This window comes from Myotis nattereri (genome assembly GCF_964212035.1).
Source record: "Myotis nattereri genome assembly, chromosome: 10".
Classification (NCBI taxonomy): Eukaryota; Metazoa; Chordata; class Mammalia; order Chiroptera; family Vespertilionidae; genus Myotis; species Myotis nattereri.
Genome location: NC_138085.1, coordinates 79,671,338 through 79,699,274, shown reverse-complemented (window position 1 = coordinate 79,699,274; position 27,937 = coordinate 79,671,338). Strand labels below are relative to the sequence as shown.

The window sequence follows — 27,937 nt, the reverse complement described above, 5'->3', positions numbered from 1 at the left end:
GGAGACAGCCTATCAACGATTCTCTCTCATCATTGACGTTTCTCTCTCTCTCTCCCTCTCCCTTCCTCCCTGAAATCAATACAAATATATATTATTTTTAAAGGCAGAAACCATGAGGACTCACCCTGTAAAGAGGATGGCACCTGTCCTGGAAGCACGGTGCCAGCCGGGCATAGATCTGCAGGCTGTAGTAATATGCTGCCAGGTGGAGAGACAGAGCCGAGTGGGACTGCTTTTCAAAGCACTGGTTGGCGTCTAACACCTAGGAGGGAACGTGATGGCATGAACTCAGCTGAAAGGAAATCAAGACCACCATAAACCATGGCCTCGCTAGTCATCACTGCAGAATTTTGACTCAAAGTTTCCATCACATCAACTCGCTCTCACTTTGATATGACAACATTAAAATTCAGGAGGCACGATAAAGGCAGACCCTATGCATGCAAAGGCAGATTTAAAATCAGCAATCTGGCTAACATTGTAGGATTTACTCTCTACAATGTACAGTGTTCATGTAAAACAAGCAATTCCCATGAGCAGTAGCTCTTTAATTAATTCACTTTTAGGTCCTTCTTGCTAGAAAGGGTAAACTTACCTGCGGGAGGGCCAGGAGGTAAGCGAGAGCCAAGGTCATGTCACTGGGTAACGCGTCGCTTGCTAGTTGCAAGAGAACTGAACACGGGGGAAAAGCATTAGTTTACTTGAGGATCCGTACGACATGCGTAGTTACTGAGTACCATGTCTTCAGTCCCATACGTTTTCAACAGACAACTGGCTCAGAGGACTCCCTGAGACACTTGGTGAAAGTCTACGCAGCCCCATCTAAATACAGACACGTGAAACCATGTCAAATGGTCACCCTGCCTTAACTCAGACAAACGATGCTGTTTGTTATTCAGACACAAGGAAGTCCTGCTGGTGTAGCTGCAAAGCCTGAGTGCAAATAGATCAAAGAGGATGGTGCCTTAAAGCGAATCCTTTGATTTTAAAGGCCCGGGCCATGCTATAAAATTATGTTTATCAGTGGCAGCTAATAGGGAAGGTGGCCTTATATGTACTAATGATCAGAGCAACAAAATCTCTTTCTGAGTACAAATCCAGGACAAACCTTTGATTACTACCATGATGATGACATGGCTTTGTTCCTGTCAGGAACACCCCCCTTCATCACAGCCCACAAAGAACAGCAGCTACTTGCTTTGATTATACAATATCGTAAAACATCCCGACCATTAACAGCTTTGCTACACAAAAATGTAAGTGACAACAGGCAAATGTCGCAGCTTTAATGAAGGCGCATAGGCTGCCAACACCGTCCGTGTCCTGAGCAGGGGAGTGAACAAGGACCCAGGCCGCTCATTCGGACGGAGGAGCGAGCGCAGGGAGCCCCATGCAGTCACAAGCTGATGGAGGGGAACACTGTGCACGATCCAGAGCAAGTGACATTTGACTTCAGAAGCAGACCACATGATATTTTTCCAGATTTCCCTGCCTAACTGTGTCTCACTCGGACTAGAAGTTAGGCCGCTGTATAATCCGAGCTTAGCTGACAGCCGGGCAGCGAGTCTGGTGGTGGTCTGAAGAGTACAGTACAATGGTAACTGGCGAATCTGGATGGAAGGTATATGGGAGTTCACTGTAGAACTGTCCCAACTTTATGCACATTTGAAAGTGTTCATAGCAAAATGCAGGGGAAGAGAAGACGGAAGATCCCCTCTGAGAACTGTCAAACGCTCAAGCTCCCTGTCGGTCACTTCCTTCCCAAACGGCTTTCCTGGCAGGCCCTCTGGCCCGGGTGTGCCTGCCTGTCTCCAGCACTCACACACTGGTTTTCCGGCCACACACAGCCCAGGACCTCCCACTCCGAGACTGGGAAAATGGCCGGTGTCAAGTACACCACCACCCATGTGCCCCCAGGGTGAGAGGAAAGGGCTTCTCTCTCTTCCCTAATCCCTAACACAAGTGTTGCTGAACTTACCTCATGACAACTTTTCCTCCCACAACTGGACCACAACCGCCTGATCTCCACCACCAAGTGCCCAGCCCACAGCCCCTGCTAGCTAACAGCTGGGTGCTTGCAGGAAACCCATGGGGAGTGAGGCGAGTGGCCCCACTCCACCCGGGCATCAACACTTCCTCGGCAGCCCTCAGTGACACCCAAAGAGTCTTGCAAAATAGAATGCAAACCCCACCTCCAGGAAGAGTCTCAGTCTTTGAATGTGCAAGTCACTGGAAGAAACACTTGACAAAATTATAAGTAGGATCTGATGTAGACGATCCCCCAGGGTCTCGCTGGGACCCCCCAGATGGCATGCTGGCTATAGACTGAGTCACAGTGATGTTACATTAAGATATATATATATGTGTGTGTGTGTGTGTGTGTGTGTGTGTGTGTATGTATATGTATATGTATATGTATACGTATACATATACGTACATGTTTAAAGAGGCCTGCCCTACATTTAGCAGTGCATATGAATTTAATTTAATTTGCAATGTTGGTTATCAATCCTTGAGTGCAATTTCCTAAAATAGTTCTCCAGCCGAAACCAGGTGAGACCTCGGCCTGGGTCTGCAAGCACTAACTGCAGAATGAGTGCCCTGGAAAGCAGTCTATGATCCATTCCATTCCAGGACTGAATTCACAGAGGAAAGCTGCTCATGTTATCGATTCGGGAATCATTAGCCATTAAATCATTCATTTAGCTAAATAAGTAATGATCAATTTTCTTCAGCTAGTTCTCATAAAAACCTTTTCTTCAACTTTATTAAAAAATCTGAAAAGTCAGATCATGCTGGGAAGTGTAATTTACATTATAACCTACTTCTGAACCCAAGTCAAGAATCACATTTTTAAAATTTTTAATTTCGGTCATTTATCCTCTATAACTCTTCAATTATGCTGAGTTTCTGACAAATATTTGGTAATCTCAAATAGTCAAAGACATCTATTTCAGACATTAGAATTATTGATAACAACGTATTTAGGAACAAATGGATAAGTGTCTTTGGTAAACTTGAATATATTATTTTTAATTCTTTTAAAAAAATCTCTACGTGGAAAGATATGCCACCACACAGAAAATTCTGAAGATGAAATCCATATCTATATGTCATGAAGCAAATACGAGTTATTAACACACAAGAGGAGAAAGAAATATTTATTGGTTACTTTGTACCGTTCACTATAAGAATCACTTTGCATAATTAGCAGCTTAAAATAGGAACTCTATCATATGTATCCTTTAAAGTCTTCAATATTATAAGCAGCTGAAGAATAGAAGGTAATAAATGTCTTAAATAAATGAATGATGATGTCAGGTTAAGCCATTCAGGATTACTGAAAAGTGTGGCACCGCTTTTCCTAACTCATTCATTCGGATTTATTTACCGTCCTCCTAATCTGAGGCTCGTACCTTCTGTCGTGGGGAACACCTCCTCCCCTTCGGTTTTCGTCTCGGCCAGCTTGCCAGTTCGCAGCAGCACTTCCGCAAAGCTCTCCACGGGGACATGCTGGTAGGTGCCGTAGGTCACCTGGGACTGGACAAAGGAAGAATGCCATGGGGTAGGGGGTCCTTTTCTATGAAGACATTCTTAGAAAACACAATTACAAGATTTTATATCTGCTGGTGACTGGAAGGATGACTTCTCACTTACTAATGCATATTTTGTGTAAAATTATTTTAACCTCATAATATGTTGTTATGCACAAAAAACAAATCACAGAAACCAGTGAATAACATGATTAAGAAGGAAGCCACAGAAGTTAATTCTCAGGAAAATGTCCATTTTTGTTTATACTGTGATGCCCACAGCAGTGCGACCGGCACAGCGATGTGCTTAGGCATGCTGTCCTTACCTCTGCGACAAAGGGATTGGAGAGGACAGACTCATAGAAAGGGTGGCAGCCTTGTCTTTCTAGACCTTCATTGGCTATGGTTCCGCTTCGATATGCGTCACCAAATTCTTGCCCCTAAATAGAACAAAGTGAAAAAAACGGTAGATAAAACGAAAGAGAGCTGGGGTGCGGGGAATTGAAGCAGGGAGGGAGGGAGGGAGGGGGAGGATTTCAGGAGTAGCAATCAAAGTGCTTTGTGTGATCCAAAGAGAGTGTGTCAGCGCGACACCGATGCCAGCAAAGCTGGAGGAATAATCACCAACTCGGGGGGCCCTGCAGCGCCTCCGAGTGTCCTGGTCACTCTGACATCAGTCAGTCAGGAACACGGAAGCGACCGCTATTACACCTATAGCAAGCTTTCCACACTCGTCGGAATAAGCTTCCTAAAACATCATTTCGTGCGTGTTGCTCCCCGGCTCAGAAAACCTTTAGTAGCCTTGGACAATGCAAACAGCCAACAGTGTCAAGTCTAAACTATGTAGGATAACATTTAAGTGAGTAAATGTTAGCTGACATGAAAGGCTAGCTCTTCGCTCTCCCCACACTGGCCTGCTGAACGCACCCCACCTCCACGCTTTCTCCCATTCTAGGCTCCTGTCCATGCTGTCCGCCCACTGAGAGCTCCCTCCCATCCCGGGCCCCATGGAGGCAGATAAAGCCATGCCCCTTCCAGTCTCCATCTCCTCCTCAACCCCCAGCCACAGCGCCTGTCCGCCTGGCCATCAGCATTCCTCATTAGCCAGCACTTCAGCATCTCTCCTCCCGTAATTACACTTCTGTTTTGCTTTCGTCAGATCAACTGTACAGCTCCTCCCTGGAAGGGCAAGGAAAGGCATCCGCCCGCCCTCCCGTGTACTGAGCACCTACTCTACGCCAAGCACAGCCGAGGGACACAGTGACGCCGCCCGCTGCCAATGATGGTAACACTTACAAGGGACATATAACAAAAACTAGACCGCGGGCACAACGCTAACACTTTACCTAAGACATACACCCTGGAAAGGTGCAACAGGTGAGACAGCGCAGCAACCGGAATCATAACCCAGTGATACCTGCAACAATGAGAGCGCTACAGACTCACACCAGTCAGGCACACAGCCTCTTAGTCCACGTACCCAACTGTCCGGGCTATCATCCTGCATTCGCCTCTTCCCTGTGCACCCCACATCCAGACCCTCAGCAGGTCCACACCCCGCCCCCTAAGCCAGCCACTTCCCGCCTCCTCCCTGGAGACCCTGGCCCCAGCCAGCACCACGCCCTGCTGGAGCACCGCAACAGAGGTCCGTCTCCGCTGCTCCTGACTCTCTCCCGCCAGCTGCCGACACGCCGTCACAGGATCTTAGTAAAAGTCCAGCTGGATCACACACTGTGTTGCCTGAATCCTCCCGAAGCTTCCCATCGCACTCAGAACAAATCCTGTGGGCCCAGCCGTGGTCCTCATCACAGCCCGCTCGAGGCCTCCCCGCCCTCTGATCTCAGCTATTGTCTTTCCCGCGGGCCACCCTGCTCACCCTACACTGGCCTTTCTTTTCTACAAAGATGTCCAGCACCTTCCCTCGCAGAGGGCTTTGTACTCCTCCTGCTCTCTGGAGACACCTGACTTCCCTTCGAAGTCAGAACTCCACTCCCCAATATCACTCACTGTCCCGCACGCACCTTGCTGGTCCTCACCGCACTCCATAGCCCGCCATGGCACTATCACACAAATATTTGGTCTGTTGCTTTATTTGTTGCGTTCTATAGGTTCCTCAGGGGACAGGCATTAGACCAAGTGCTTCCCCACCCCCAGGGACCAGCACAGTACCTGATACACAGAAAACGCCTGAACGTATTTGCAAGTACTCCATGGAGGACACTGCATTCTAAAAAGTAAATCACTCATCGCCCATCTGACCGGAGGCCCCGATTTCCTAAGAGATTATCTGAACAATCTGGGGAAGACAGGACTGTAGTGACAGTGGAAGCCACGCGAGCAGGGTGCATGAGTCGGCAGAGCCCACGCAGTGGGTTTAGAAAGCAGCCATGCTTGCCTGAAGGGGCCGGAGGTACGTCAAGGACTTCCTCCACCACTGCCCGTCGCTGACGGCCTGCAGCACCGCCCTGGTGGTGGTCGTGGTGTTGGAAAGGACCTTCATGGTGGTGGCCGTGGTCCAGTGGAGCAGGTCCGCTGAGCTGCTGCCGGGAGCGCCAGCTGCATCCTGTGATGGAGAAGGAGCCGAGAGGCGCGTTGCCATGAGAACAGAGAGTGATGAGGTGGCTCCTTAGAATGATAGGGCATGAAGACAGATAAACTGGAAAATCCATCTCTGCTATAACACAATCACGTGAAAGCAAGCACTACGGGCCTACTGTTCCTCACACACCAAAGAAAACAAAAGGAAACAACTTCATAGTGCATTCATCAGATGATCCCTTTCAGAAACACTGAGGAGGTACAAATGGGTTCTTGATTTTTTACCAATGGAATATCCCGCCAAGGAGATACCCTCATGCTTGTTTCTTTGACAAGACATTTTAAAGTGTTTACTATTTAGATTAATGAACTGTTCAGTCAAACACTGCTAAGTCTTACACTACCACTGCAGAGTAGGTGTTAGAATATCATCAGACACAAAAACAAGCTACAGGTCAGACAAGCTGTGCTGCCCACAGGCCGCCAGCCTTCAGCGTCTCCTCTTTCTGACCAGGTCTGGCCAGCAATGGGCCCCTGTGCTTTGCAGGGTTTTGACACCTGGGGGCTCCCTCTCCAGCGGCTAATGGAGTGAACACCTGCCCATGCCTTCGCTGGCCGGCTGAGTTTCCTCTCTTGTGCAATGTCTGCTCTTGTATTTTGCCCATGCTTCTGTGGGTGGTCGGTCTTTCTTATTCATTCGTAAGGTTTCTTTTTTTTTTTTTTTAAATATATTTTATTGATTTTTTACAGAGAGGAAGGGAGAGAGATAGAGAGTTAGAAACATCGATGAGAGAGAAACATCGATCAGCTGCCTCCTGCACATCTCCCACTGGGAATGTGCCCGCAACCCAGGTACATGCCCTTGACCGGAATCGAACCTGGGACCTTTCAGTCCGCAGGCCGACGCTCTATCCACTGAGCCAAACCGGTTTCGGCAAGGTTTCTTTTTATATTCTGGGTACACATCTCTTGTTAGGTATATGAATTGTGAATATTTTCTGCTATTCTGCAGATTATCTTTTCATTTTCTTAATGGTGTCTTTGATTAATAGAAGTTCTTAAATTCTAAATTTGTCCAATTTATCATTTTGTCACTTTATGATTAATATTTTTGTATCCTATTTAAGAAATCTTTGCTACTCCAAGGTCACAAAGTGTTTTTCCCTGACAGAATAGTTTTGCTGTAAATCCTGGTGAGACAGCGTACCACCCCATCCTCTGCGCTCAGAGCACTGCAGGGACCCTTTAAGACATTACCATAATATATTGATAGTGCAAGTGTTTTTGTTTGTCTGTTTGCCTTCCTGACTAGACAACAGCTTTTCAAGGGCAGGGACAATGGTTATTCATTACCATGTGCTCTGAGTGTGTGAACATCCTGATGTGTCCTCTGCATCTGTGGACATGTAAAAAGTCCGGGGTCACTGCTCTATCTAAATGTTTGAAGACACATTTTCTAAAGCCTAACATGTTAATGTTTGCGGTAGCTGAGTGTTATTCAAATAAGATTTCATGTCACACTTTCCATTCCTGCTCATCTTCAGAATCTTCTTAATTGAGAAGGCGTGCCGAATGATTTGAATGTCATCAACTAAGCCAAGAGTAGAACTAAACATATAAACACGGTAAGAAATGGGGCACTTAAACAGAACACCACTTCATGCACAGGAAAATCAAATCTGTCGAAAAATGTCAAATAACGCAGGCTGTAAAACAACTACTCTATTTCACCAAATGAACCTAAACTTTACACATGATGGCTAACTCAAGAGAGGAAATTTAACTTTAAACAATAAAGAATTTAAATTTAATGAATAAATATAAAATAAAATAAAGAAAGGCAATTTAAAACGTATGAAACGTAAAAGTTTGCTCTGGAAGATAAGCGAAATCCTCACACGCAGGAATGTGTGTGATAAAAGGCTTTCTGTGAGAGATCCCCTAATGAGAACTGCCGAAGAGAAAGTGGAATAAAAAGCTCATTTGGACCACAGAGGAGATTTAATTTGGGGGCAATCCACCACGATTATAGTGTAACCAAAGGCATTAATGAGGAAAATAGTTCTCTTTCAACTTCGTGTAATGAAGAAAGAAAAAAGAGGTTAGGCAAAATCCTGAAATGATTACTGCTGCACATTTTATTCGTAGCTGCATGCTGCTAATTAATTTAGAGTGTACAGCAGCAGAAATAGACTAATCCCCAAAACCAAATCAACAACTCCCAGCATAAAATTTAACATGAAATCTCATTATGTCAAGTGTGCCTCAGAGCTCGAAGGTTGACTGACTAAGACTAATAATATTTTCCAAACCTACCAGACACACCTTTACCAAATGGGCACGGGCTCACAAGAGCAAGCTGGTTCCACATGCCACGCGTGGCTCACAGAAGGGATTCTTGTTGACCAATGACCAGAGTGAATAATCTTAGAGTTTATCTGTAAGAGCTGCTCTCTCTGGTGTCCGGTACCATCAGGGTTAATTTCTGAGCAAGCTGTTTGCCTACCATAACTGAGCTGGAGGTACACAGCCAGGAAGTTGGGCTGACCGGGCTCAAACTGAGACCAACCACTATCCCACTCCTCCAACATATCTTTAATCCACCTGTACCAGACACTGAGAGCGAGTTTCATCCTGAACTCAAATATTAAGAATGCAACCTTGGTTACCGGCGATGCCACTGTCAGAAGTATCTGTCAGAAGACACGTCTGTCAGGAAAAATGCCCCATGGAGTAAATCACTCCAAAGTGACTGCTTCAATTCTTCTGCTAACTCACAGGCCAGGCTCTATTTTAGAAGTGCTCCCTTCGGGAGTCACGAACCCCTACACATTTCTAATAAAACCTGTAAGTTCTTTCCCCAGAAAACTGAATGCCCATGCATATGCACACACATGAACACACAGTCACAAATACACTCTCACCAAAATTGTCTCACTATTTTAGGGGCTTTAGAGACCAAAGCCTTCTTGGATCGCTTAGCATTCTTGGCTGGACCCAGATTAAGAGACCTGCAGTTAGAAAAAATAGAGGTATATGAAGTATATTTTTATTTTCTTTTTCTATGCCCAATTTTTAAATCACTACTGCTAAAGGTATCTGAGGCAGGACAGTGAGAAGCTAAGGAAATCCCCTGGCAAGCAGGATGGGGAAACTGAGATGGCGCACGCAGCTCTGTGACTTTCTTCCCAAGAGGCAAGGCAGCTCTCGGAGCAGCCGCTCGAATCCTCCTTGAGCACAGTGCACTTTGCTTGCTAAATAAACTTCCTTTGGCACTAGAGTTCTTGGCTCTGAATTCTTTCTTTGCCAAACTCAAGAACCGAGAGCCAACAAAGCTGCTCACATCTGGTGCCAGGACTCACTGCTTCATCGCCCTTCTCAGTCTGGACTTTTCTTATGTCAACACTGATGGGGTAGTGCGGCAGACTCCAGGAAGCCCGCCAGGACCACTTCCGTGCGAGGTAGCAGCAGAAGCCACGTGTGCCCCACCAGCTCCTTGCTTTGCATCGAACTTTGGTGAAGATGGGTAAGTTTTTCGTGGAATTCCAGACCTCCCTGTTTTAAGGGAAGAGGCCCTGACTTTATCTGAGCTGTTTAAAGAAAAAAATTCCTGAGGTGGAACTGAAGGTTAAGGGTTGAGATACCCCGGCTAAAGATAAGACTGGATACACTGAGGACAGGAGAGAAAGATTGGTGGGTGGATTTTAACTTTGGGTTTTCAATGGGATTTGCTCTCAAAGAGTCTGAACAAAACCTTTTGCTGGATAAATGAGAGCCTGAACTTGTTCAGCTCCGAAGACAAGGGGCATTTACTCCCTTCAAGCTCAAACGTCGGGTATTCTTAGGTGACGAAGTACGTATGTGGAGGTGTGAGGAGGTAGCCCTCGGGACAAGCAGGAGCCCCATAGGAAATTCCAGCACAACTGTAATCAAATAACTGACTCGTCCGGGGACACGCGCATAAAGGCTGGTCACCTAGCCCCCCGAGTCCTGGCGGTTGCATTAGACAGCAGGGAGAGAAACCAAGTCACATAAGAGGGTTCAAGCAACTCAGGAGGTGACACCCCCTTAAAGCTCAACCTGTAAGCAGCACTCTTCAAACCACTACGCAATATAAATCTGCAGATGTCACGGTAAAACCAAAATTACCATGGGAAATGTGCCTCCAAGGCCAACAACTCCCAGTCCACGGCCCCCATTAATACTCCTGCAGATATAAAATTACTAGTAATAGGAAGCCTTCACTTGCACTTACTTAGAGAAATTGGAAGATTTAACTAAAAGTGATAGCAACAAGATGGCCAAAATGGAGCTCTTTGTTTCCCTCCATGGGGCAGCTGCTCTCTCCCTGCGAGGGCTAAATGACCGGGGCTGCTGGAAACACAGGCAGGGCAGCGGGTCAACAGGAAAAATGTAGGCAGAGTTACAGGACAGGTTTCCCACCAAGGCGACCGAGGCACTAGGCACTCATTTTACAGCAAGACATGAAGGGGACCTCCGGAGGCCGGCTAAGGCCAGGGGTCATCAAGTGAGGGACGCCCTGCCTGGGGAAAAGGGCCACAGTCATTCACATGGGAAGTGCAGGCCACCTGTCTGACCGGGGTACATCCAACGTCAGAGTGCCCGGCCTCTGTGACTGTGGGTAAGGCTGCCCTCCGCACGGGATGAGCACTCCCCTCCTGGGTGGCTCTGGGACTTGCAGAGATGCCTCTAACCTTCAGCTTGTTACGTATCTGTCTGTTGCAGTTGGGTAACCAGTCCACAGTGCCTCAGGATACCATCATTGAAGGGTAGAGTTGCCAACTGGGAGAAATTTAACCCTAAGTCCCTCAAGAAAAGGAGGCTAATCTTGTTTTCCAACACAGCCTGGTCCCAATATAAATGGTGACAGAGAGGTTTAGCCGTCAATGGCACCAGTAATTTTAATACTATCTTACAACCAGACATATTCTGCTGTTCCCGAGGAACATGGACGAAGGTCCACATACCCACGCCTTTATGGTCCTCCGGGATGACCTAAGCTATGTACCACCCGCAAACTAGACCCTCTGTGACTGCTACACTACGCTCACAGCCCCCGCCTTAGAAACCCTCCTCCACTACAAAGTCTGAAAGAATGAGAATGCACCCAGATGGAAACATTCCAAAAACAGGTGGATGGATTGTCAGTCCTTTGTCAACATTTAGATGGCAACCCAATTCTGAGGTATTAAAAACAACTGTCCTGTTTCACAAAAGAAGTCTTTACAGGGCCAGAGGTGTGGCTTCATGAACAATTCAAAGCCCTCCCATTCCTTTTACCTTCCCAAAGTTTAATTCCTCTCAAAGGGCTTACAGATAAAGGGCTTATACTAGTAGATATTGACTTACAGGTAAGTCCTTCTAGGGGAGCTTGCCCTGGACCTTTGAGATGTAAATATCTGGTCTTCCAGGACTCTTATCTGGGCCATCTTTTAAAATGCAGGTTTCTGGGACATCACAGCTAACATATCCACAAAACAAGTTGACTGAACATATATTTCTGGCATGTGTACAATGTTTAAGACCTAGTGCCAGGCAATAGGGTTACCATGACAATTAAGACAAGTTCCCTGCTCTCAAGAAACTCACAGCACATTGGGAAACAAAGGCAACCCCTTATTTCACCAATGAACTGAGAACTTATCAAACTGGGCCCCATTCAAATGCTCCTCCCTGTGTAATGACAGAATTTATCCCCACCGATTACATCCACATGTTACCTTCCTCATTTGTTTTATGCATCGATTCTTCAGCAAATATTTATGACATCAAACATAACAGTGACAGACACTGTTCTACATGCTGAAAACCAAGCAGTGAAAAACACATGGCTCCTGCCACAAAGAGCTCACACTGCCCGAGAAGACAGGCAGAAAATAAACAGAAAGCATGTCAGAGAAGTGCATCAGATAAAGGATAGAGTCCGCGAGAAGTGAAAGTGGCCTGGAGCCGGATGGGCAGGGGCTATATGCAAGCGCAGGGGAGCTCTCCGGGAGGAGCTGAGCAGAGACCTGCAGGAAGCGAGAGGACAAGCCACAGGTTATCTGGGAGGACACTCCAGGTAGAGCACAGGCAGGAGGGGGTGGGAAGGGTTACAGAAAGGCAAGAAGGCCAAGAGGACTGGTGTCTTTGTGGAGCAAGGATTGTTGATGAAATTACTTGTATATTTTAAAAAAGCAGAAAGACCATAGTTATCACAAATCTCCATGTACTTCGTATCAAAAGTTAACAAATGTTAGGATTCTATCACAGATGTTTCACATCTTTTTTTTTTACTTTTAAGAAATAAAATATGCCAGATAATGTTACTTACCTGAACCCCTGCCTCCCCTTAAATGGGTTGTTATAATAAAAGCCTGTACTATGTTTGTAATTAAAGAAAACATTACGAATTACAGTCAAGATGGAACAATGAGTTCATGTCTCAGTATGCTCAGAGTGCCCCAAAATACTGAATAATAGAAAAAGAGTCAAAAGATGCTCAAAGCCAACGGAATTCAACATTTTGAGAGTCAGAAATCTGAGGTGCCAGTGGCTGCCAGGTGCCCCTTTCAGGGAATTATGAATCAAAAGGACCCCCTGTGAAGGGAGACCAAGGGCAGGCACTGCCTGGGGTTATGCATTTACACTATGAAGCTGCGGCCCTGGGAGGCAGAGAACAAAGCCAGGGCCTAAGGAACTGCCCAAATCCCTCACTGGCTCCCAGTCCGTATTTCCCACATCCTCAACCCTGCGGCGGGAGGAGTCCCATCTGAAAGCCACCACAGCACAGGGCTCTGCAGGAAAGCACCCTGGGATTAGAGGGAGGGAAACCACAAAAGTATGAATCCGTGCATAGGTCTGCGAAGATAAAAATTAACTGAATGAGATGACCCAAAATGAGCCTTCAAACCAAAATTCTCTCTCTCACACACACACACACACACACACACACACACACACACACACGAAAAGACAGTAAAGCAGTAATAGTATCAAAAACCCACTCCAGCCGAAACCGGTTTGGCTCGGTGGATACAGCGTCGGCCTGCGGAATGAAAGGTCCCAGGTTCGATTCTGGTCAAGGGCATGTACCTGGGTTGCGGGCACATCCCCAGTGGGAGATGTGCAGGAGGCAGCTGATCGATGTTTCTCTCTCATTGATGTTTCTAACTCTCTATCTCTCTCCCTTCCTCTCTGTAAAAAATCAATAAAATATATTTTAAAAAAAACAAAAACAAAAACCCACTCCAGACTAAATTATTTCATTTAAAGCTTCAAAATATTAATTTGTGTCTTTGTGCATACTATATATGAGATTCAACATCCTTTAAGAAGGAACAAGCTATCATGAAACATAAAAGAAAGCAAAACAAATAAGACCCTATTGAGTCAATTGTTGTGTAGGGCATGAGGTCCAGTTGTAAATACACGTTTGGGCATGTGGACATTCTTTAAGCCTGTACTTATTTTATATAAAAAGTGGTTTCTGCCGAAACCGGTTTGGCTCAGTGGATAGAGCGTCGGCCTGCGGACTAAAGGGTCCCTGGTTCGATTCCGGTCAAGGGCATGTACCTGGGTTGCGGGCATATCCCCAGTGGGAGATGTGCAGGAGGCAGCTGATCGATGTTTCTCTCTCATCGATGTTTCTAACTCTCTATCTCTCTCCCTTCCTCTCTGTAAAAAATCAATAAAATATATTTTTTTAAAAAAAAGTGGTTTCTTACTGTCACTGACCTGTCAATAACAGGTCAGTTAAGAGGAAGCTATCAGAAAGAGGAAGCTATCAGACTCTCAGAAGAACGCACAGGAGTGAATCTTCACACCATGAGCTGGGCACAGCTTCCTTCCAAGCGGTGAAAGCAAATACTGATTGAGGGCAGGGCAGCAACTTAAAATCTTGTACTTCACACGTCACCATTAAGAAAGGAAAACGTCAAGGCAAACACGGAGAAATACATTTTCAACTCATACTAGTACATCTAATAAAGGACTTGTATCCAGAATTAAAAGCAAAAAACCTCTTATAGCTTAGTTATAAGGACACACAAATAATCCAGTTGTAAAATGGGTAAAATATGTATGGCTATTTCACCAAAGAAGGCATAGGACTGCCGAGAAGCACATGAAAAGATGCTCATTGCCATTATTTCAAAAATGCCTGCTGGCCCTAGCCAGTTTGGCTCAGTGGATAGAGTGTCAGCTGTGGACTCAAGGGTCCAAGGTTCCATTCCGGTCAAGGGCACATGCCCGGGTAGTGGGCTCGATTCCCCCGTAGGGGGTGTGCAGGAGGCAGCCAGTCAATGGTTCTCTCTCATCGATGTTTCTATCTCTCTCTCCCTCTCCCTTCCTCTCTGAAATCAATAACAATACTTTTTTAAATGCATGCTGCATGCCAGAATAAGAATGAGCTACCACACACATCCGTAAGAATGACTTTCATCAAACAGCCCTTCCACAGCAAGTGCTGATGAGGAAGGATGTGGAGAAACTGGGACCTTGGTGGTTCCTGGTGGGAAAGGGAAATGCCGCAGCCGGAAAGCAATGGGCAGTTTCTACAAATCTATATACACCCCGCAGCACCTCTGCTCCCAGGGACCTAGACATCAAAACCTATTTCCAAAGACAGTCCAGTCACATTCACAGCAACATGACTCCTTTGAGCTCAAAAGTGGAAACAATCCAAATATCTACCTCCTGGTGAGTGGGACAGGAAAGGATTGCCCATGGTATTAAAATACAACGTCCATTGTGCTCCTTTATTTAAATGGTATTTCTAATCTATCCTTTCATAAATTCAAAATAGCTCTTTGCTTAGAGTCCAGGCCCGGCTCTAAACATTAATTTGTCCAGTTGTATCAATCTGTAGCCACTTAAAATATTCAGAACAAGTTTTCCCACAGTGAAAATGATTTTTTAATGGGCACCTTGTATATTATCCATTTCCAGCTCTAATTAGATTCATCTGGGGAAAACACCATTGGCTAAGTAACATAACGAACACTAGCTAAACAAAATGTTAATACAGTACTGTTACATCTAAAAAACATAATAACCAACGTTAATAAGAAACGGAAAAACTGTAATTTTGGTGGTTTTTCCCAATGCATTTTGTTCTATTTATAAACAAATATCTTGTTCACAGGGACAACAGGCAATATCTTCCCCCTTGTAGGCCACAGTGGTACTGATGCAAATGCTACTTACTGCATAGCAATTACATCTTTACTTTGCTGGGATGTATAAATAAAAATCATGATTTCCACAGCTCAGTAATGAAAGTCTTGAGCATTAAGCAGATTACACATCCAGTCAGCTCTCATTTACGAGTTGTAATTTAATGTGGTTATTATATCTCTTAATGTGTAACCGCGGCATCGCAGAGCTGGGCACTGTATTTTAATCTAATAATAGCAGCTATAATATTCTGAAATGTGCTTCATGAATCAAAGCCATAATGTGCTCGCTGAGGGCTTGGATTAGCACTTCACGAGATCTAGATGTATCACAGCTGCAGGAAGAGGACAAAGGAAGACAGGACGGCTTTGAAGGAGCTAAAAAAACGGTGGGAGAGACAATCGTTTGGGAAGAATCCCTTTTCCCTGCTAAGCAGAAGATGTAAAGGACTGTGGGTCTCCTGCATTTACAAAGAGAGTCTAATGGAGGAACACGCACCCGTTTGCGGTAACACAGCGCGTCCTACTCCAAAGAAACCACCACAGGGTCAGGCCAACACTTTCTCATTCGTCGTAGAAGCAGGAAATAGGAAACCCAGACGTCTCAGAGGCTTTTGATGGGTGTATAAATAAGGATGGAGATTCAGAATGAGCTTCGGAGCTGAACTCAGCAGACACACTTTGCAGTTGTGCACTGAACAGAGAAATGGTGCAGCCCTTACAACGGCTAAAACCCAACAGGATCCCAGGCACCGCACCGCATGCAGATGAGTTAAACAGGAAATTCCTCTTCGTTTTTAGGCCGAAGTGGACTTTCTAATTCACTTTTCCACAGACTGATCTCTGCTGTGGGAGTCTCCCCACAGAGCGTCACCAAACATTTCCTGGGCATTCATCACATGACCAGCACTCCATGGAGAGAATCCAGAGAAAACTGGCACACTTCCAGTTACCAGACAATGCATACAGACCACTCCACGCTGACACAGTGATGGGAGAATGTGGGGGCAAAGAGAACTTTTCAAAGTAGATGATACTTTAGATGGGTGACCAGAGCCAGACAGGAGAGCAGTGCGGGCAGGGAGGAAACTCGAACACCGAAGGTGTGATGGCACCTACTCGGAGAACGACGGTACAGTCACTGTGACCGGAACACAGCACGGGTCCAGGAGGCAGGAGAGGAGAGGAGGCTGAAGAGACAGACAAAATGTGGGATGTGCTGGCCCAGTAGGAAAGGATTCTACTCAAAAGATGCAAAATGTGGCATAAAGAATATGTCACTAAAAGGAGGTCTTCCACTCACCCTCGAAAGATGGGAAAATGTGCCAACTCGTAAACACACATCATTCCATAACCATCAGCCAAAGTAAGAACTGCCTGATTCCCATGAAGGAAACACAAGTGCATCCACATCCAGTGCGGAAAACCCAACAGAAACCAATCAGTGAAACTCTAAGTCAAAACGTGCCGAATGACAAAAAGTATCCACACCGGTCCAGGCACCGGGGAAATGCTGTGGCTTCCATCCAGAGTGCACACGCGTACACAAGAAAAGTCCGCTGTCTGCGGTGCTGACGGCAGAACACAAAACTCCACCTTGAGGCTGATCTTCCACAACTGGGGTGTCTAGTCTGGGAGCCAGTGGCCTCGTGTGGCTATTTAAATTTAACGTGATTAAGTTCAAATAAAACGTCACACTGATTCCTCAGTTGCACTAGTCACATTTCAAGTTCTCAGGAGCTACCTGAGACTAGTGGTGCCTGCTGGACAGTGTAGACAACACATTCCCCTCACTGAGCAAGTTCCGTGGCCAGAGCTGTCCTGGAGCCATCATCACAAGGAGATGGGGAGAAAACGCCTTAAGGGCAAAAGTCCCATTATCGGTAACTCTGAGGCCTCAACTCACTTGACACTGAACTGGGGACACACGTGTACATTCAATGTGTTTGTGAGATTTAATATAAAAGAATTATGGAAACAGGGTAGTTATACTTATTTCACTCTGAGAAAAAGCTTAACCATCAAGAACTGAAGCTTTGCATCAGACTTTTAGAAGTACCTATACACTATATCGCATACAACTGGAGATGAGTTGGCAAAATGAACACAGCCAATTGTCTTCCAAAATAGTTAATGGAAAAATGAATGACATTTTACACTTTGAAAGTGAAGCTTATTTTAATGAAAGAAATCCTGTGGAAAGCCAATGTGTAAAAAGGATTATCATCTGTTATCTCATTAGAATATCAGAAACTTCAACCTAAAGAAATGCCAGTTTGAGGTTGCTAGGACAGTAATGGAAAGCTACATTCCATGCAGCAAACACTGACTGATAGAAAAGAGGTGTCAGTGGGTATATACTCCTCCGTAATTGGTTCATACAAATTTTATTCCTGAGGATCTCAATGAGGAAAAGGGGAAAAAAGTCAATAAAAAATGGGCAAAAGTATTGAACAGGTACCTCTCAAAACAGGATCTTTGCTAAGATAACTCCACCTCATTAATAATGAGAAAAATGCAAATCAAAATCACAAGATGTCAGCAGACACTCAAGAGAATAGGCTAAGTTTTAAAAGCCAGCCACCCAGGGAGGTGGACTGCAGTCAGTGGCACTCTCAAACGCTGCGGTCAGGGTGCCATGGGCGAGACCCTGTGGGAAGCCACTGGCGAGTGTCCACAGAGGCTGAGCATGCGCACAGCTGGCAGCACACACCTCCAGGCCAGGTGGATGCCAGAAGACAGGTATGCTCCTGCTCACCAGAGACACACACAGTGATGCTGCAGCATCGTTCTTAGAAGCTAAAGTTGAAACCAACGTCAATCAGCATCAGACGGAGAAACTGCCACATGTGCACATGCATTAATTCTTATACAGCAGTAACAGGAAATAACACACTGCATGTAACGGCACGGGTGTCTCTCGCAAACGCAACCATATAAAAACGGGTCCAATTAAACTATTATTTTGGGAGGGGTGTGAAAGGTATTAAAATTATTTAAAACAAACAAACAAAACACACACACAAAGATCTGGGATCGATGAGTCAGGGCAGTGGGGCTCTCTGGGAGGAAAGAGACAGCCTGGAGACTGAACAGAGGAGGGGGCTGTGGCAGGCCAGTCACGTGGGGGGTGTTACTGTGTGGAGGTGTCACTGCGTGGAGGTCTCATGGATGCTTTCCTGTGACCATTTCTTGACCTGCACATTTTTATATTGTGTCTTTTTTCTATGTGAATGTTATACAGGTTAGGGCAAAAGTAGGTTCACAGGTGTTTGTATGGAAAATATTATAATAATTGATAAATAATAATACAAGAATAAACTGTGTTTTGTGTATTCACAACTATAAACCTACTTGTGCCCCACCCTATATTTCACACACAAAAATGTTTAAAAGAAAAAGTCTCTACAGACGTAAAAAAAAAAGAAACATGAAAGAATTTTTACCATTTGCAACAACATGGATGAAACTGGAGAGCATTATGCTAAGCGAAATAAGCCAGTAGGAGAAAGATATGATCTCAATCATATGTGGGATATAACGAACAACATAAACTGATGAACAAAAATAGATCCAGAGACAAAGAAACACTGAACAGACCATCCAACCTCAGAGAGAAGGCGGGGGAAGGGGGGGAGGCAGGTAAGAGATCAACCAAAGGACTTGTATGCATGCATAGTAGCATAACCAATGGACACAGACACTGGGGCGGTGGGGGCTTGTCCTGGGGGGCAGGAGTGGGGGGGGGAGGGGTCAATCGGGAAAAAAGGAGACATACGTAATACTTTAAACAACAAAAAAAAAGTTAAAAAAAATACTTTATTACGAAAAGCGCTAACATCAAAAAAAGAAAAAGAAGTGCATGTGCGCCGGTGCATTCAGACACACCACACACACACACACACACACACACGCACACACGCACACACACACGTCCTGTACACCAGGTCAGGTGACTCCCGTTTCGTGCCACGCCCAGGCACCTTCCAATCCCTCCCCCCCAACACCAGCTCACCTCCTGCGGCGCTTTGCTAAGTAACGGCGCAGCACTGACACTCTCCTCTCCTTCCCGGTGGATCTGGAAATTCACCCTTTGGTAAAGAATCTGAAAAAAGAACAAGACACGTGATAAAGAAATGTGTTTTTAAACTTGCCTCTCCTCCCAGTGCAGGTGGACATCTGAACGCTCTCCCTGGAGGAGACGAGGCCTGCTTCCTCCTGAACAGTCCGGGGAGCGGGACTGCGGCCCTCGGGACGGCTTCACAAGGACCCCACCGTTTCAGAGGTGGAATCAAGTGAGAAGCCCGATGTACGGTGAACGAATAGGACACGCGCGTGGGAATTCCAGAGCCTCCTCCTCGGTTTAGAAGTGTCCCCGGGGGCACTCTCCTCCCTTACGCAGAACTCCCCGCGGGTGTCAGGAAACTCACCGCCGCCCCAGCCCACTCCAGGCCGCTAAGGACCACTAAGGGATGGTGCCACCACTGGGTTCTGAATGTATTTTACATGACCACGTCTTAGTTTTATTCTTGACAACACTAACTTTTCCCACCATATTCAATAATTTATTTCTTGATATTAATTTCTATTTTTCTCTCACCTGCTTTGTATCCTTTCTTCCTGGCTACAATAAAGCAAACAACACTGTTTTATACCCTGATATCTTCAAATTCCTTTTCACGTGAGTAACAAGCTATTTTTCTTCCCTAACTTAAAATGCTTATTTTATTTCCTAAAATGACCACAAACCACACCCCACACCCCAAAAACGCCCTTCACACAGTTCAGATCCACAGTGTTGGAAGCACTTACTTCTGTCTGCAGGGAGCTGCTAGCTGCCAACAGGGGCTCAATGATGCCGGGAGGACAATGCGTCAGCGCGAAAGCCATGAGCTCCTGACGAGTGGCCAAGTCCTGGTACCCTTCTGACTGTCCTAGCTGGCTGCAAACATCCCAACTTTTAGAATAACCTGCAGAGTTAACAAGAAAAATCACACTGACTTTAACCAATCTCACATGAGAGTGTCAACGGCTTTCTGCTCAAGTCTTGTGTCACCAGAGCAGGACCATAGTCCGCGGTGATGCTAATTTTAGGAACCAGAAGCACACCAGGACACGGCAGAACAGGAGCAGTATGCTGGCTTATCGGCCAATTGTTCAGCGCCACTCCAGACACGTGTTTCTGATCAACTCTGTTAAGTTTCAGATTGCCTGACAATGACTACAAATAATCTACTTGGATTTTGAGTAAAAAGCAGTAAGTCTGGCCTGATCAGCATGGCTCAGTGGTTAAGCATCGAACTATGAACCAGGAGGTCATGGTTCAATTTCTAGTCAGGGCGCATGCCCAGGTTTCAGGCTCGGTCCCCAGTGTGGGGCGTGCAGGAGGCAGCCATTGATGATTTCTCTCCCATCACTGATGTTTCTATCTCTCTCTCCCTCTCCCTTCCTCTCTAAAATACTTAAAAACAAAAACCAGAAAACCTGGATGTGTGCATTCAGAAAACGTACGGCTTTGGCCCACGCCTGCTCCACACACTTGTGTGAGCTGGAGAAAGTTCAACTAATCACACTTCTTCTACTACGACGACGAGACAATAATGCCTTCCTCGTTGGGCTGTTGGAATGGTTAAATGACACTTGTATTTAAAAGTACTTTGTAAACTGCAAAGTGCTAGAAACAGAAATTATTCTAGACAGCTCCACAGACTCCTTCGCTTTATCGAAGACAGAGATCCAAGGAGCGAGCCAGGAGCACAGTCAGCCCTTTTATTCTTTTATTACACACTTTTATTCTTACTCCAAGGAGTTCCAGTTTGAAAGTAGCGTTTTTTCTCTAAGTACAAAGGCTCCCGCCTAAAACAATTCCTATAAATATATAAAGTAAAACTTAAGCCAGGTACCACCACTAATGGGAATAAAATTATTATAAAGCTCTCTAAGTAAACAATTTTAGAGCAATACAACAATGGTTTTCCAGAAAACCACAATTATTTTAAACTTAATGTTGCAAAATCACTTGGTTAATATTACAGAACATGGCTCTTTTATGAAAATACCTTTCTAATGCTGAGGTTGTAAACCGTGAGATTTCCCGTGTGTCAGGCATTTCACAGCTGCACTGACAGCAGCTCTCTCCTTGACTAAACCACAGTCAGGCTCATCTGAACCTTGTCCCGACCAGGCCTCCCGCTCGGCCCAGTCCCTGCTGAGCCTGCAGAGCCCGCAGAATCCAGTTTCAGCAAGAATCCTGCTAAGTCAGGTCATCCCTGATCACTAACCACCCTGGACATCTGGCCAAATTCCTTACCCTTCACCCTTGACATCTGACTGCCCAGCCCTGCCTTTAGCAAGAGCCTGCCATGATGGGTCGGCAAGAACGCCACTCCCCTCGATGTGTCATTGCAGCCATGTTTCATATCCACTGCCCCGCTCGCTCTGTTCCTCGGCTATACACCCCCAGTTGTCTTTTTTACATTCAGAGTTCAGCTCGGTCTCTCTCCCCTACTGCAACTGCCTCAACATCCATTGCACCAGCCCTGAATAAAGTCTTCCTTATCATTTTTAACAAGTGGCAAAATAACATTTTAACAGAATACATACCAAAGGTGCACAAGTCATAGGTGCACGGCTCTGTGAATGATCACAGAGTGAGGCAATGCACTTTAACCGCTGGTGTGAAAGCACAGATGGAGCAAGAGATGCGCTTGGGCTTCCATATAGTCAGGCACTGCTGCAAAAGTCTGTCATTCCGTGCAGAGCCCGGCATAAGACGATACCACTGGGGAATGTGCTGCTGTTTATTAGAGAAACTATTCTACAATAACACCTGCCTATCCTCCACAGACCGGAGTTAGAATTTTAATATCCAAAACTTTAGGGTTTCAAACTACTTCCCAATTTCTCAATATCTGTTTAAAAAGCTCTATCCCATCTTCTAAAAAAAATTTAAAGAATAGAAATATTGACTATATAGTCACAAATGGTAGATACTTTGAAAACTTAGACTTACTTTTAAATAACAAATACATAAAGAGACACTATATTTTACATAAACTTGTTCTTAATCTTATGAGGCTGTTTTAATGGGGAATGGAAAGCAACCAAAATCTCAGATACAAGCTCTGAGTCCATTAAAGAATTTAGATACATATACAAGCACGTGGCGTAAGCACTCATCAGTGCTCACAGATGCTCCCATCTCATGACCATATGCCGGCTGACCAATCAGGCCAGCTGATCTCAGAGCAGACCCTGCCATCCGCATCGCCTAAAGGGGATACGAGCAAAGTGCTAAGGGTGGCCGAGCTCACCTGCGGCCATCAGCTCCTGACAGTGCACACTGGCTGCTTTGTAGTCATGGAAACGGAGCGCTTGCTCCACCAGAAGGATCAGAACCTGGCCACGCCTTTCTTCTGGGTCTTCACCTGTAAACACATACAAATGACTTCATGGTTTCGCAGCATCAATTCATAAATGAGCTCACGAACCCATCTCTCAAAGTAATTTAAAAATTAAAAGTCAAGATGGAACTGATTTTAAAAGATGATAGGACAAAAGGTCACAGCAACTTTTACTTTCTAACCTACTTATGAATCATCGAATTAGGTCTGTCTCCTGAGCAATAGTGATTAACAGCAGCCAGACCACCACCCCAACCCAAGGGCGTGGAGGAAAATTGGGCTCTAAACTTCCTTGGATTCTAAGCTTCTTGCTACAAACAAATTTCACTTTTGTATGTTGCCCTTTGAATGTTCTATTTCTAATAATAATTTAAAATGACAGATATAAGGAGGGAAAAGTTTAAACACAAAGTAAAATAGATATAATTTTATTGTTTCACTGAAGTGCTCATCTTTTATCATAGTGAACATCTAGACACTAAGAAATTATACCAAATTCAGCTTACATTAACACAGAGATCTTAAATCACTTTCCCAAGAACATTCTTAGAAGTCAGCTTGAACATCACTTCCTTCTTGGGCATTTCCACACGTTCTTCGTATAAAATCCATGGTTAGGTGTGCCTCCTACATGTTCCTTTACTTCCCATTCACCGAATACAATTTATTGCCATTATATTTCTAACAATCTGCACCTTCTATCAGAATTTAAGCTCCTGAAGGACAGGGGCTGCTTCGTATTGAATCCTAAAGACCCAGCCCAAGTCCTGCAAAGAACAGAGGCTCAAAAAAATATCCTCAGTGAAATGGGCACAGATTCAATTCAGAATGTACTTTTCAATTATAAGACAAATAATTCAAAGTTACAATAAAGACAATTTGTCTATTTAGGCTAAAAAGAAAAAAGATATTTTATATTTTAATGAGGTAATAGAACCTTAAAATTATTTTTAATATTTCCAGGAAAAAATATGTATATGGTCTTTGCATTTTTAAGCTATAAAATGGTTGAAAGAAAAAGCAAACATATCACAGAAAGGATTGAATGAAACTTTAAAATTGTTCCCATGAACCTTTCCTGTGCTTCACAGGTTTAAATAAAATCCAAGGCGAGTACTGGCTCAAGGCCGTCTAAAAACTGCTTCTGAAAAGAGCTGCTCCAGCACGGGGATCCCATCATGAGAACAACACACTCGTGTTAGAACACGCCTCCCTAGACTGTGCGGGGCCGTCAAGACCAGGCTGACTCGGGAAGAGCTTTTGCCTCAACTGCCTAGAACTTGGGTAGACAAGGGGGCTGTACCCGGCAGAGAGCTATTGCCAGAGATGACTCTGACATCAGAAGGACTTACCTGTGTGGTGTGGCAAACATCTGTTCACCAAACACCTGCTCTTCCCACCACCCTGTAAACTGCCTTCCTCCCCTCGGAAGCCCAAACCCCTACCCTTTCCCCTCTGCCCAGGATGGCATAGAAGCCTCAACTGCCTTTGAATCTCATGTCTTTATGGGGCTCTGGAAGGAATGAAATGAAATGTGTGTTTCCCCTATTAATCTTTTTTTGTGTCAAATTAATGATTAGAAGGAAAGAAGGGAACATCTTCCACCCCTGCAGTAACATGTAATATAGGAAATGGAACAATGTGTGTAAGTTTATCAATAACAAATGCACATATCGCAATCAATGGAAAACCTATTTCCTAGATAATACTCTTGAAATGTTTGCGTCTATTCAAAAGATCTAATCACAAGTGAGAGGGCAGGTGTGACTTCCCTCCTTGGGCAGCGTGGCTGGGCTATAGACACTAATCCAGGTGTCAATGTGAAGTGCAGCGAAAGCCCCTAATCAGCTGACGTTAAGTCAGGGTCCACTGATTACCCTCATCCAACGTCTAAAAAGGTGGAAAAGTACAGTAACAGTAAAGGATTCAAAGTAAGGAATAAATTATTTAACCTCTTTATTCCTGTTTCCACATGTGCAAAGTGAGATTCAGAGTCCCGCCATAAGGGACACAGTAAGAAGTAACTTAGATAAGTGTAAGAGCGCAAAATGAGAATGACTGCTGTTTTCATGTAAACTTTTATGTGAAGATGGGTCCGTCATCTTGAAGTCCAAAGTAGAAATAGTAAACTGCTTTTAATTCTAGAAAGTTCCATCTGAGCAGGTGATTAAAAGGAAAAGCATAACCAAAAATAGGCCTGAAAAGAATGATTCCTAGGAAAATGCTCCAAACAGAACAAAATAAGACTCCGAGGGAGAACGGCCAGGAGGGTGGCGGGACGGGAAGCTGTTGAGGAAAACACCGCTGTCTGGCCGGAAGCAGAGAAGGCTGAGGAGGACATGACGAGGCTTTGGGTCCATGAAACGGAACTGACACCACATCCACAGATGCGAGTCTCTAATGATGCAGCTTAATGCCCGCCCCTTGCATGGAGGCTGGTTGGCGATTTACTTTGACAAACAGTGAGGTGGAAAAGATGGTGTGTGACTTCTGAGACGAGGTCGTAAAGGCATTATGTTAAGGGGACACTCAAGAAGTCCTACGGAGAGGCCCACGTGACATTTCTGTAATATGCCCATCTTCTGATGTCCGCCCAGGACAGTGGTGAGAGTAACACAGAAACCTTACTCTGCAGTTTAGCATCGGAACGTACCAGCGACCCTCAGCAGCTCGGCGAGGCCCAGCAGCTTGGCGGACTGCTTGTAGCACGTGGGGGACTGGCAAAGGCACTCCTTGATGAGGCTGAGCCGGTCGGAGTGCAGTCGCACTGCAGAGAGAGAGAGAGACCAAATGACAGGCATCAGCAGCGGGTACATGACCTCCCTAACGAGAGACAACGACACGGAATGAGAACTGTGCTGGCCTCCAGATCAGTAAGGAGTGAAAGACACAACTTTTAAAAAAGGTAAAATTATTGTTGCTTCTGAATAAAAAACGTACAACATGGATCTTTCCTCCCACCAAACATCTGAAGCAGCAAATGAACTGGCATTTGGAAGCAGGAAGAAAGCGTTTTATTTCCTAACAGCTAGCTTAAGTGACTGCTGCTGTTTCTGCTTTCCAGATGATGAAATCAAGGCACAAGAATAGTCTCTACTTCGTAAGGCATGTATGAGAATTCATTAATACACATAAACACACATGAAGTATATATACAGAGAACATAAAATCCTCAGTAAATACTAGTTATTATTATTACTACTGACAGTCACAGAAATGCTTATTAAGTATGATATCCTCGACTGTAAGGATTTTTAATGTTTCAAGATGTAACTGTCAGGGGAATATTTTATTATTATCCCCATCTGAGGAAGGAGAAGTTCAAAGACTTTAAGCTGCCACAGGTCACTGAGCGCCAAGTGGCTGAATCGGCATTTAAACCCCTACAGGACACCCCAGTGTGGCTCTGTCTTGTTATCAATATGCCAGTCCCTCCAAGCCAGCAAGTGTGCCTCACTCTTCCCTTCACTATTTCAGTTCCTGGAATAAAGTGCCGAATTCAGTGTTCACTGATGGAAGGAAAGGGGAGGAAGGGAGGAGCAGGAAGGGATGGTGGAGAGGAAAAGAGGGAGGGAGCACGAGGAGGCAGGTGACACCATTCTGATTCCACCCTCAAGTAGAAAGTGCCAAGTACATTCAACTAAAAGAACAACAATGACAGCAGAGACTTGGAGAGCTTAAGCGCCGAGTAAGGCTGAGTTGCCTGTCCATCTACCCAGTGGTAAGCGACAAAACTGGCCCAAGGCTGGGTTTCACCGTGTGCTGTTCGTCCGGAAAACTGACTCATCCTATTACAGAAAGAACCTGGGAGACAACTAAAATGTCCTAAATCTGCTCATGTGAATAGTAGGAATAATTCACATAAGCACCCAAGCTATAGGGAAAGGCACACACGTGTACACATACAAATAATTCGTAGGAGACTCATACATTAGGAATCATTTCTATATAATATTTTCACTCCTGTTTCCTATTAACTCACTGATTATAACTCAGCCAGTACCACTAGCCTTCACCTGATGAGAAACAGTAACTCCTGAAGGGCGGGCAAAGAGGACTTCAAAACAAAGCAAGGTGACAAAAAGAACATTGTTCCCTGACGACAGCACGATACCCGGGCCCTAAATCTCGCAATATCAAGTTCCTTTGTCGGTCCAGTGTCCCTGACGAATACAAAGGCAGCGTAAACAGCAGACAGCATACAAGGGACACATTCTGTCTCCACATCCGGAAGGTCTTCTAACAGAAACTCCCAATCAACAGATCAAGCTGGGAGGACAGGAGGGCAAACATCTTCCTTCAGACTCTCCTACGGCAGGAAGTGCCTCAGAGGCTGCTGCAGGGTTGTAGGTCTGGTTGCAGATACTCAAACCCATCAGCTGCTGTGCTAACACTGCCAGCAAAAACACTGCTAGCAGAGCACCATAGCGTTTCAGAGCTAGAGGTGGAAGGACGTCAGCTATCCTCCCGCCCCCAATTCCAAGCACTTCCAGTTAGGAATAAAGACCAGAGATTACACTGAAGGCAGCCAAGCATGCCCCTAAGAACCAAGCTACCTGCTGCCTTTAGGGCACTGAGGTCCAGGGTTGTGGGAGGGTTTTTAATCTTTTTTTATTGACAGAGGAATGAAGACAGAGGAATGAAGAGGGAGCGAGAGATAGAACCATCAATGATGAGAGAATCATTGATCAGCTGCCTCCTGCACGCCCCCTACTGGGGATCCAGCCGCATCCCAGGCATGTGCCCTGAGGGGGAATTGAACCGAGACCTCCTGGTTCATGGGTCAACACTCAACCACTGAACAGCACTGGCCTGGTGAGTCCAGGGTTTGAAGTAACAGAAACTCTCCCTCCCACCTGTGAGGAGAAGGTCAGGGCAGGGGGAGATGCACTCTGTACTCACAGCACACAGCAGACAAGGACAAGTAACTTGTGTTGGCTGGTACTCACCTGATACTTACATTTAGGTGAAAGATCTTGAGCAATGTCAAGATATTGCTAACAATTAGACTCTCAACAGGAACTTCTTGTCACCCCCTCTTTAAAATTACATTATAGAGCTATTAAAGAATAGTCTTCAGTAAGCATGAAAAGAAATGAAATATTATCATATATAGCTACTTCTAAATCTATGCAAATAAAACAAAATGCAGAAATAAACTATATACGAAAATTGATGTAAATCTGCAATTCTCATCCATAATCCCAATTTCTGTCTTTGTTTTTATCCAGTAGCCTCGCTGATGGTACTAATGTTATTTCTTTCAGTGTTATAAATGTAACCTTGA

At 45.1% G+C, this 27,937-nt stretch overlaps 1 protein-coding gene across 1 annotated transcript in view; it reads right to left on the bottom strand.

The window, feature by feature from the left end:
- NBAS (NBAS subunit of NRZ tethering complex) overlaps positions 1-27,937 on the bottom strand; it is a gene marked incomplete at its 5' end in the record, with an annotated part of 205,602 nt that overhangs the window by 63,185 nt on the left and 114,480 nt on the right. The window contains 9 exons of the mRNA XM_081100575.1: positions 125-262; positions 596-672; positions 3,417-3,540; positions 3,860-3,973; positions 5,929-6,096; positions 19,263-19,352; positions 20,060-20,217; positions 22,561-22,674; positions 25,304-25,417. Of these exons, the coding sequence (XP_080956701.1) occupies positions 125-262; positions 596-672; positions 3,417-3,540; positions 3,860-3,973; positions 5,929-6,096; positions 19,263-19,352; positions 20,060-20,217; positions 22,561-22,674; positions 25,304-25,417 (1,097 nt within the window). The remainder of the gene's footprint in view (positions 1-124; positions 263-595; positions 673-3,416; positions 3,541-3,859; positions 3,974-5,928; positions 6,097-19,262; positions 19,353-20,059; positions 20,218-22,560; positions 22,675-25,303; positions 25,418-27,937) is intronic.